The sequence below is a fragment of the Strix aluco genome, chromosome W (genome assembly GCF_031877795.1).
Source record: "Strix aluco isolate bStrAlu1 chromosome W, bStrAlu1.hap1, whole genome shotgun sequence".
NCBI classification, from domain to species: domain Eukaryota; kingdom Metazoa; phylum Chordata; class Aves; order Strigiformes; family Strigidae; genus Strix; species Strix aluco.
The window spans coordinates 27,634,563-27,646,969 of record NC_133970.1 but is presented as its reverse complement, the minus strand read 5'-3'; the positions used below and the strand labels follow the sequence as shown (position 1 = coordinate 27,646,969).

The 12,407-nt window shown below is 43.1% G+C and overlaps 1 protein-coding gene across 1 annotated transcript in view; it reads left to right on the top strand.

The window, feature by feature from the left end:
* The window catches only part of LOC141917719 (transcription factor RFX3-like), a 207,214-nt gene that overhangs the window by 109,914 nt on the left and 84,893 nt on the right, over nt 1–12,407 (top strand). The window contains 1 exon segment of the mRNA XM_074811130.1: nt 5,645–5,900. Coding sequence (XP_074667231.1) covers nt 5,645–5,900 — 256 coding nt within the window.

The window sequence follows — 12,407 nt, the reverse complement described above, 5'->3', positions numbered from 1 at the left end:
ACAGAATATTTCATCCACCTCTCTGTCCTGGGTGAGTGGCCTATGGTAGATTCCTACAACATCTGCCCTGTTGGCCTTCCCCCTGATTCTAACGCAAAGACACTCCACCCTGTCTTTGCTACACTTGTGCTCGAAGCAATCATAACAGTCCCTAACATACAGCACCACCCCACCACCTCTCCTTCCTTGTCTGTCCCTCTTAAAGAGCTTGTAGCCATCAACAGGCGCACTCCAGTCATGGGAGACATCCCACCATGTTTCTGTAATAGACACAACATCATAATTTTCCTGTTTCATCATGGCTTCAAGCTCCTCCTGTTTGTTACCCATGCTGTGTGTGCATTGGTATACATGCACTTCAGATGGGCTGATGTTTTGCCCCCTTTCCCCTTCAAATCTGGTTTAAAGCTCTGTCAATGAGCCCAGCTAACTCCTGCCCCAAGATCCTCTTCCCCCTCTGGGACAGGTGCATTCCATCTAATGCCAAAAGGTCTGGTGCCCTGTGTACCAACCCATGATTGAAAAATCCAAAGCCCTGACTGTTAACACCAGTCTTGGATTCACAAGTTCATCTGTTGAGTTCTCCGGTATTCTTCTTCATCCATCCCCACAACTGAAGGGATGGAGGAGAGCACAATTTGTGCCCCTGACCCCTTAATCAGTTTCCCCAAGGACCTGAAATCTCTCTTCATTGCTTTAGGACTTCTCCTAGTAATGTCGTCACTACCTACCTGAAAAACCAGGAGAGGGTAGTAGTCCTTGGGTCTCACTAGAGAGGGGAGTTTTGCCTTGAGGTCCTTGACGCGAGCCCCAGGGAGGCAGCAGACTTCCCTATGAAACAGGTCCAGTCTGCATATGGGGCCTTCGACACCCCTCAGAACGGAGTCACCCACTACAATGACTCTTCTGGGGTTCTTTTTAGAACCGGTTTTAATACCTGGTCTAGAATGACCTGGCCTTGGTGGACCTTGGTCTTCCTCCTTGTTTGTCTCATTTCCTTCCTCCTTCTCTTCTTCATTCAAAAGTTCCAGGACCCTGAATCTATTGTGAAGGGACACCATGGAGGGTGAGGGAGGTCGGGAGAGGATTTTCCTGTGTCCCTGAGCAGGGACCTGTTTCCAGCCTCCCCCATCTCTTAGGTCCCCTCCTTCTGCCTGGTGGCAAGAGGATGAGGGATTACCTACCTCCTTTGGAGCCTCCATTTGCTCCTGTTGCTTTAGGGGTGCTAGGGTGTTTCTCCACCAATCAATTTCCCTTTCACACTCCCTAATACTTCTTAATGTCTCGAGCTCTTCTTTGAGTTCCGCCACCAGACTGAGCAGGTCATCCAGCTGATCACAGCGCACACAGGTGTTATCACTGGTGCCTTCCGACAGGACTGACAGGCTCAGACACTGAGATAACCAGGTTCTCTACCTGGGCATCAATATCTTGCCACAATGGGGCAGCCCAGGTGGGTTTGCCTCTGTGCTGCCAGTTGCTCTGCTGCCATTGCTGTAGCCACCCCCACAGGGCATTTGCTACCATCCATGAGTAAGTACAGAGATAGAGCGCTGGCCACTTTTCTTGATCAGCAATATCTAAATCCATCTGGATGGCTTTCACTTCCACAAACTGGCTCGATTCACCTTCTCCTTCAGGAGTTACTGTGACCCATCGTGTGAGACAGCAGCCTTCCACCTCCGATGCTTTCCCATAATGAGACAGGACCCATCAGTGAACAGGGCATATTGCCTCTCATTATCAGGCAGTTTATTATCCAGTGGGGCCTCTTCAGCACGCGTCACCTCCTTCTCTGGTGATATTCTGAAATCTTTGCCTTCTAGCCAGTCCATGATCACTTCCAAGATTCCTGGGCAAATGGGGCTTCCTATTGGACCCCGCTGTGTGATCAGCATGACTCACTTACTCCACATAGCATCAGTTACATGATGTGTAGAGGAGACCCTGCCTTTAAACATCCAGCCCAGCACCAGCAGCCGGGATGCCAGGAGGATCTGTGCTTCAGTACCAATCACTTCTGAAGCAGCTTTAAACCCCTTCATATGCTGCCAATATCTCTTTTTCAGTTGGAGTATAGCGGGCTTCAGATCCTCTGTATCCCCCACTCCAAAACCCTAGGGGTTGGCCTGGGGTCTCCCCTGGTGCTCTGTGCCAGAGACTCCAGGTAGGGCCATTCTTCCCAGCTGCAGTGTAGAGCACATTTCTAACATCTTGTCCTGTCCAGACTGGCCTGAGGGCTACTGCATGAACTATTTCCTGTTTAATTTGTTGAAAGGTTGTTCTTGCTCAGAGCTCCATTTGAAATAATTCTTCTTCTGGGTCGCTTGATAGAGAGGGCTTACAATTTGACTGTAATTTGGGATATGCATTCTCCAAAAACCCAGAATGCCTTAGAAAGCTTGTGTTTTCTTTTTGCGAGTTGATGGAGACATAGCAGTTATTTTGTTGATTACATCCATTGGGATCTGATGACGTACATCTTGCCATTTTATTCCTAAAAACTGGATTTCCTGTGCAGGTGCCTTGATTTTGTTTTATGGCAAAACCAGCTTCCAGAAGGCTTTGGATTTTTTTCTTCTCTTTCTCAAAAACTTATTCTGCTGATTTGCCCCATATGATGATGTCATCAATGTATTTCAGGTGTTCCAGAGATTCCCCCTGTTCCAGTGCAGCATGGATCAGTCCATGGCAAATGGTGGGGCTGTGTTTCCACCCCTGGGGCAGTTGATTCCAGGTATGCTGGATGCCACTGGCCCTGTTATCCCAACATCGGAGCAGCCAGGTGATAATATGCTCGCCTGGACGACAGCTGAAATCTTTTTGCATGTGTTTCAGCTCACTCATGGATAGGGATTGAGTTGTTACTGCCTCATTTATGAGTTCTTTCTTTTCCTCCTCCCCGAGCAGTGCCTGCCTCTCTTCCTCCTCCTGTTCTCGTGATGGCCTTGCTCTGGAGTAGTCTGCCTAGTCCACTTTGTCCTCCTGCTCCCTCTTAGAAGAAGCTTCTTTGTTCCTTACTGAATGAGCTGACATTCGCTTCCATGTTTCTTCTTGTGTATAGGGGTGGCTCATACTGGTACGGGTTGGTTCTCTGTTTCAGCTGCAGTGTCTGTCACCGGGGTTTGAGTAACCACAGTGCCTTTTGCAGGGGTTGTAGTGGCTTCAGTGCCTGTTGTTTTATCATCAGAGTCAATGACCTTCTCTTCCCCTTGAGGGTACTGAATAGTGTTGAACAGGGCTCAGTAGGCATGGGCCAGGCTCCAGCACGTTGCAGTGATTTCTGTCTCCCTGGAATTGCCAGGGTGACAGCATACTTTTTCAAATATTTTACTAGTTTTTCAGGATTCTGCACTTGTTCATGGGTGAAATTCCAAAATACTGGAGGTGACCAACATCCTAGGCACTTGCCAATACTATCCGTCCCGCCCTGACACTCATAACTCTCCGGCCTTGGGGTAGATCTCTGGGTGGTACTCTTAAATAGCTGTTTAACCCTAAAGAAGTTCTGAACCACATTCAGGAGACATAGCAATAGAAACACACTGGCTTGAACATCCCGAGAATATTCAAAATTCTCAAGATCTATTGTAATTAGCCTGGAGGAGAAGGGGAAGATGAAGGAAGTTATCATCTCCCCCATGGATTGGCTTTCCAAGGAGAAAGGCAAAAGTGTAATTATTAATAGTTTCCGATAGATGGTTCCCAAGGTACGGATATGAAGGTAATGCTGAGTATAAATATCAGATCGTTACCATAAAAGTCAGCAGAGGATCTCTCTAAGACTCGTTTTGAAGTTTTAAAAAAGCACCCATTCTTTATTGCAGCGCTGGGCACACACGTGAATAGCTTTGCAAAAGTGAGTGCGCCCCAGATCTATAAGTGGCAGCTAATATACAGTGAGATTATGCATATTCATAACTTTTATGAGAAATGAGTTACATATGCATTAGATTTCCTGGAACTAATTACAATATCTGCATCCTAATTACGCATGCGCTTTCTTGCTGGGTGGTGGTCTCGTGGGGTCCCTGGGGGTCGTTGGTAGTCTTCCTCACCGTGTCTGCTGGTTGACCTCAGTGCTCACACATGCTCACAAAGGTCTGTTTAGGAGGTGGTGTGCAGCTGTGTTGTGTCTTGAGATGGTTTGGTTTAGTTTGTCCTGACCTTGTTCCTGTTATCTTCAAGAATAGGCCCCAACTGTCTTATATATTATTGTCTTATCTTCAAACCCCTTTCTTCTTCACAAAAGCACCAACCTTTAGCTGAACATTCCAGAAGCTACATTGACATTGACCTACTTCATTCTCAGTAAAAAATATTTAGCAAGATGAAAAGCAAGATGAAGAGAAAAAAAAAAAATTGTTAGCAAGACTTTTTGGCTTACAGGATTGGTCTCACGACCAGTAATTTTATCATACCATAAGACAGTGTTACACAATACAGCAAAAGAATAATCTTAATCCAACTCCCAGAGGTGATAAACAGCACCACAGGGAATATATACAGCAAGGAAGGTGTTACATAACACAGCTCTGAGAACAAGTAAAACAACATTGTGACCAGCGGCTATTAAACTAATATAATGAATTATTATAACAAATTTGTTTTAACATGCTCTGGTCAGATCTGTTGTAATCTCAACCCTTCGAGCCCCACATTGGGCACCAAAAAGGACTGTTGTGGTTTAACCTCAGCCAGCAACTAAGCACCACACAGGCATTTGTTCACTCACTCCTCCCCTTGCCAAGTGGGATGGGGAAGAGAATCAAGAAAAAAAGTAAACCTCATGAGCTGAGATAAAGATAGTTTAATGGGACAGCAAAGGAAGTAAATATAATAATAATGATGATAAAAGTATATACAAAACAAGTGATGCACAGTGCAATTGCTCACCACCCACTGACCGATGTCCAGCCCATCCCTGATCAGCAATTCCCATCTCCCAGCCAACTCCCCCCAATTTATATACTGAGCATGACATCATATGGTATGGAATATCCCTTTGGCCATTTTGGGTCAGCTGTCCTATCTGTGGCCCCTCCCAGTTTCTTATGCACTTCCAGCCTTCTTGCTGGCAGGGCACAAGAAGCTGAAAAGTCCTTGACTTAGTATAAGCACGACAGAGCAACAACTAAAACATCAGTGTGTTATCAATGTTATTCTCATCCTAAATCCAAAACACAGCAATGTACCAGCTACTAGGAAGAAAATTAACTCTATCTCAGCCAAAACCTGGACAACAGTATATAAAATAAATGGCATATAAATAAAAATCCAGCTTTGACTGCAGGATTAAAAAAGCTACAACAGTTTTATAAATTACTATATAATGTGTTCATACTTGAATGAGATCTTCCTCTCATCTCTTCAATTCTTGTCATACTTTTCTCCACCCATCTTCAGATGCAACTGAAAACATTTTCTGTGAATTTTAATGAATACTTATTTTAACAGTGAGTCCAAGTTAATTATTCAGTACTTTGACATAATGAAATATTATTTTGTATGGAGGCAGGGATTGTTTGCCAATCCTCTTAAGTTTGGTTTTACCAACTGTACACTGTTGTCTACAGTGATGTTTCCCTCACTTAAACAATCAAAATAAATAACTACTACTTCTTTTATTTTTTTTTTCCTGAAGTCGAACAACTTATCCTTACACGGAAACCCAGATGTATAGCCAAAACACTGGGGGAAATTACTTCGATACTCAAGGAAGTTCTACACAGGCAACAACAGTGGTCTCCTCTCATAGTATGGTGGGCACCGGAGGGCTTCAGATGGATGTTGCAGGAGGACAGCTCATTAGCAGCTCAGGAGGGACCTATCTGATTGGCAATTCAATGGAAAATTCTGGTCATTCAGTGACTCATACAACACGGGCCTCCCCAGCTACAGTAAGTACTTCAGAACTACATTAAATCTTTGGGGATAGTTTCTTAGTCACTATGATGGTCCTGCGTGCTGACATGCTTCTGTAACAAAATGCATATTATGTTGGCAGAATCAGTAATACATGGCTTTGTCTTGCAAATAATTACATTTACTTTAATTTTGTGCATGTGAATAGTATTAAGTGAGTGCTGTCATGGTTTAATCCCAGAGGGGAACTAAGCACCATGCAGCCTCTTGCTCACTCCCTCCCGGTGGAATGGAGGAGAGAATCAGTAGAGTAAAAGAGTAAAAGGGAGAAAACCCGTGGGTTGAGATAAAGACAGCTTAATAATTTTTAAAAAGAAATAATGATAATAATAATAATATAATGATGATGATGATGTCATCATTTGAGCCCAGAGGGCAACTGAGCACCACGCAGCCGCTCACTCACTCCTCTCCCCTCAGGAACGGGAAGGAAAAAATAAAACAAAAGGCTGGGGAATTGAGATAAGGACAGGGAGGAATGATTCACCCATTATGGGTACAGGCAAAAGACAAACTCCTTAGGGGAAGAAAAAGAACATCAATTTAATTCAAACATCAACAACAACACTTAACAGAATAGGACAGTGAGAAGTATAACCACATCTTAAAAACACCTTCCCCCCACCCCTCCCTTCTTCCCAGGCTTAGCTTTGCTCCTGATTTATCTACCTCCTCCCCTCAAGCAGCATAGGGGGGCAGGGGATGGGGACTGTGGTCAGTTCATCTCTCTCACAGGACACAGTCTTCCATGAACTTGCTCCGACATGAGTCCTCCCCACCAGCTGCAGCTCTTCCTGAACTGCTCCAGCGTGGGTCCCTCCCATGCATTGTAGTCCTCCCAGCAACAAACTACAACAGTGGGGGCTTCCCAGAGTCCTGGCCTTCTTTGGGTGCAGCCACCTGCTCCAGTGTGGGGTCCTCTATGGGCTGCAGGTGGGCATCTGCTCCACCGTGGACCTCCATGGGCTGCAGGGGGACAGCCTGCCGTCTCACCACAAGCTACAGGGGAGGCTCTGCTCTGGCACACCTTCCCCCCTCCTCCTCCTCCTTTTTTCCACTGACCTCGGTATTTGCATAAATATCTCCCTCACAACTCCTCCTCCTCTCTGGTTCCCCTTCTTAAATATGTGATCACAGAGGCGCAGCCACCATTGCTATTTGGCTTGGCCTTGGCCAGAGTCAGGTCCGACTTGGAGCTGGGGGAGCTTTGAGAAGCTTCTCAGAGGGGCCACAGCTGTAGCCCCCTCCCCTGCTACCAACCCCCCCCCCCCCCCCAATCCAACACATTCCACCCCTCACCTCTGTGGATCACATATTTAAGAATTATCATTAAAATCCACATTCATTATACAAGACAATATTCACAGACTTCACTCACATAAACAGAAAAACAAAAAACAAAACAAAACAAAAACTTCCCCACACCAAAATAAAAATAGCATCATCACAATACCAAAACACAATCCACAGAAAAATTGTAAAGAAAAAGGAAAAAAATATCAAAGAGAGAGAAAAATAAAACCTAAGAAAGACAAGTGATGCAAATGAAAACAATTGCTCGCCACCAACCAATGCCCAGACAGTCCCTGAGAAGTTGCCCCCCTGTCAACCTTCTCCCTAGTTTTATTACTGAGCATGATGTCATATGGTATGGAATATCCTTTGGTCAGTTGGGGTCAGCTGTCCCAGCTGTGTCCCCAACCAACTTTTTTGTGCACCTCCAACCTACTTGTTGGCAGGGTGATGTGAGCAACAGAAAAGGCCTTCACTCTGTGTAAGCACTGCTCAGCAATAACTAAAACATCCCTGTATTATCAACACTGTTTCCAGCACAAATACAAAACACAGTCCCATAGTAGCTACTACGAAGAAATTTAACTCTATCCCAGCCAAAACCAGCACAGTACACTGGGGATGCTCGCATTCATAAGAATGTGGATGAGACTGAAAATTTGTAGGATTGGGGCCTGAAATACCTTCTTTAGACACTTCATCTTTCTTTCTGAAAAAGAAAAAATTATTACTAAGATGATTTAAATCTAATATAAACTTTAAATAAAATAGCTCATCATAGAGATTTTTGACTTTTATGTTTTGACTCCATATTATTGTTGGGTTTGTAGCTTATTTCAAGATATTTATTACTTGTTCAGAATACTAAGAATATATTATCTTAGTTCATTGTCATTATTTACTTATGGTAGTTCTCAATTTCATTTCAAAATCAGCTCATTGTGGAAATGTCTTAAGGGATGGAAAAGTGCCTTCTGTTACAACCATGATAGTTAATACTATAAAAACCTAACCATGAAGACAAACATGTTCCTTTCCCTTAAGGAATTCCAGGGGTGTAAATGGGTTTAAGCTTATTCTAGCTTTGCTGGATAGCCTTAATGAACACTTACTAAACATTTGATGATATTCTGACCTGGTTGTAGAGATTTGGAAATAATGTGCAAGAAAATTTGTGACACTTGCAGTAACAAGAGTTGACAATTGTCATGAAGGGATTGATAGCAAGGTATAGGATGATTAAATAGCATTACTTTTTTAGTAGAGTTTTTTTGGTCAAAAGGCTACTAAAATTAAATAATTTTACTTTGGAAAACCAGTGCAATGAGTATAAACTCATTACAGAAATATCAAATAACAAAAGCAACATTTAATCTTATTTCTTGACTTTGCATAATCAGGTAAAAAATGCTTTCACTCATTTGAAAAATATTTCATGGAACATGATTACAAAGTGCAGGCAGAATGAGAGTGGGTTTATCTAAGCAAAAGCAATGAATCTTCTAAAGTGACATAAATTTGAAATGTAATGTTTCTTTAAAATATTTAAATGGCAAAAATATTCCCATGTCATCTTAGTTAGCATGAATTGTTTTATATTAGAATAAAAAATACCACTTTAGACATTATAAACTTTCTTATCAATTGAATCAGAACATGACATCTGTAGATGACAGCCTTCTGTTGTCAAGAAAAATATCATGTCATAAGTTTAGTATTATAAACTGATAATAGAATTCAATAAGTGGAAACAATTAATTTAGTGTATGATCAAAGTGTACATGACATACAGTCAGTAAACAAAAGCAAATTCCAAGCAATCCAGAAAGAGTAGTAGACTTTGAAATTCGTTATTCTAGAATCATTTTAATGGTATCAAAACTCCATATCAATTTTTGCAAATGAAAAGATGATTAATATTTTTGGCCAAAATTAGAAGCTAGAATTTAATTTTCCAAAACTAAATATTTCTATGTTTACAAGGAATTGTATCCTAATATGTACTCTGAAATTCAACAGAGTAATTACTAACTTTTACCTCACACTAACACATAAGTCCATTTTGTGCTCATTCTAAAAATAATGTCTTATGCAAACAAAATTTAAGGTACATACCTTTCACTATCCTGCACTCGCTTCATGTGTTAAAGAAAAACTGTTAATTAGGATGTTCTGAATTATTTTTATTTTGCTATATCTAGTCCTTAAGGAATAAAAATTAAATTACAAATCCAAAATTGTATTTCTACCATTAAATAGTTTTCCTCTCAGTTTTAAGGTATTATATATACTATATAGTTACATAAATGAGGCATTAGAATACATTAAAGTGCAATTCTTGTTGATAAATTATTAAGCAGGAAACTACAAAACTACTTTCATTATTATTATTATATAGAATTATACAATGGTTTGGGTCAGAAAAGATCATATAGTCTAACCCTCTTGCCATGGGCAGGGACAGCTTTCATTTGATCAGGTTGCTCAAAGACCTGACCAACCTGACCTTGAACACTTCCAATGATGGGGCATCCTCAACTTCTCTGGTCAACCTGTTCCACTGTCTCACCACCTCCATTGTAAAGAATTTCTTCCTTATGTCCAATCTAAACCTACCCTCTTTCACTTTTCAGCCATTGCCCCTTGTCCTCTCACTATAGGCCCTGGTACAAAGGCTTTCTTCATCTTTCTTACAAGCCCCCTTTATATATTTAAAGGCCACAATAAGGTCTCCCTGGATGGAGCCTTCTCTTCTCCAGGCTGAACAACCCCAACTCTCAGCCTTTCTTCATAGGAGAGCTGTTCCAGCCCTCTGATCATTTTTGTGGCCCTCCTCTGGACCTGTTCTGACATGTCTATGTCTTTCTTGTGCTGGGGACCACAGAGCTGGATGCAGTACTCTGGGTGGGGTCTCACAAGAGCAGAGTAGAGGGGGAGAATCACCTCTCTCGACCTGCTGGCCACGCTTCTTTTGATGCAGCCCAGGATGCAATTGGCTTTCTGGGCTGCAAGCGTACATTGCCAGCTCATGTCCAATTGTTCATGCACCAGTATCCCCAATTCCTCCTCCGCAGGGCTGCTCTCAATCCATTCATCCCCGGTCTGAATTGATACTAGGGATTGCCCTGACCCAGGTGCAGGACCTTGCACTTGGCCTTGTTGAACTTCATGAGGTTGCCATGGGCCCACTCCTCAAGCTTGTCAAGGTCCCTCTGGATGGCACATCCCTTCCCTCTAGCAAATCAACTGCATCACTCTGGTGTCATCGGCAAACTTGCTGAGGGTGCACTCAGTCCCACTGTCTGTGTTGTTGATGAAGATATTAAACAGTACTGGTCCCAATACAGAACCCCGAGGAACACCACTTGTCACTGCTCTCCTCTTGGACATCGAGCCATTGACCGCAATTCTTTGAGTGCAACCATTCAGACAATTCCTTATCCACTGAGTGGTCCATCCGTCAAATCCATGTCTCTCCAATTTAGAGACAAGGATGTCGCGTGGGGCAGTGTCAAATGCTTTGCACAAGTTGTCACGTCCCGCTCAGACAAGGGGGACAAGTGACTCAGATTCGCAAATCCCCAATGGAGCGGACAACAAGTCTCCAAGTCTAAACATTTATTAACTACTCACAATGTACTAATTGAACACACGATAGTTGGCTAAGTATATAGCAAGTTGTGGCAAGCAATATAATATGCCTTGCATTGCTTAATAGGAAAGGGAAAAGAGGGAGATAGAGGGAATGGGGAAATACAGATCACCGGTCTGGGTTTCTGCGCTGCTCCTGCCGACGAGGGTTCCGGGAGGCACAGGAGGCATCCATGTTTTTCGCTGGCATCCGTCTTCTTCGCTTCACTGCACTCTCTCTCTCGGGCCGCGCCCCCCCCCTTCCCTTCTTGATTTATACCCACTTTCCTTGGGTCCATCCCCTAGGTCGACCCCCATACCTACGTATCCCATGTACGGGGAGGGGTGAGGTGTTTCATGGGATGATGTAATTAGCATGATCATGTTAGCCCTCGTTAGCATATTGAGGGGTGTTAACTTTAATATGCATTTCGTGGATAATGAATCAAAGGTCATTCACCGGACAGATGGCCCTTGAAGTTTTGGCCAGGTGCACCAGAGCAGAGCCGTCCTGTCTTCACAGGGCTCCCTCCTCCAGTCCCATCTTGTGTTATTCGGGCAGCCTTATCAGCTTCGACCTCCACAGAATGCACCCTGTGACTCATAGTTTTGTCTTGCGAGTGTTTGAGGCATTTCTTCGATCAGCCTCAACTTTTGCTTTCTCAGGCTGTTTTTCTCAGTTTCTCACAGGCCTGGTTTCTCGTCTCTCACATCCCACCCCGTGACTCAAACACTCCAAGTTCTTCTTTGACCATTGTGATCCCAAAAGGTATAGGGAAAAGGAAGACAGAAGGTGAGAGAGCATATAGCTAATTGCTGCAAGGCATACTATTAAAAGCAAAAATTTGCATAATATCACAATACTAATATTTACAAGCCATCTTCCCCACCCCGTGAGTCCTGAGGATCCCAGTGATGTGACCCATGACCCAGGGTTCCATCCATCAAACTAGTCCATCAGTCAATAAAAAGGTTCTCACTTCCCGTTGTTGATCATCTTCATCATGGCACGGTCTCCTCTATAGAGGTGGTGGCATTGTGGATGGTGATGCAGCATTCTCCCTCAGTTAGATTCAGCACACCGCACAGTCCATGTTCCTTCAGCAATGCTAGCCAGATTCTGCAACGTCATCTTAGATGCTTGTTGGGTCTGCAACTTTAATTCCTTAAAGGCATACCTTGTTAGTACATATAATTGCTAAGTTAAATTTTCTAAAACTATTTGAGGTTACACAATGACATTATCAGGTCTATAAGGATTTAAATGGGAATACAATTTAATATTCAGGTACAATTCATTAATGCTTAATTTGTGGGATCAGACCCCTTCAACTAGTCTTTGATGACTGCATCTTGCTGTTGATGGATGTGGTGTTGTAAGGACCACATACAGTTATATGAGCTAGCACTGTGATCTGTTTGGTATTTGCAAGCACCAGTGTGCAGTCACAGGTGGCTCACAGGCTTCCTTTATTTTGGAGGTGATTCCCAATAAGGTAACTTAAGGCACAACTCCAGGTTAGCCTTCTAATAAGTGAATTCATTAAATGTACCTGTAA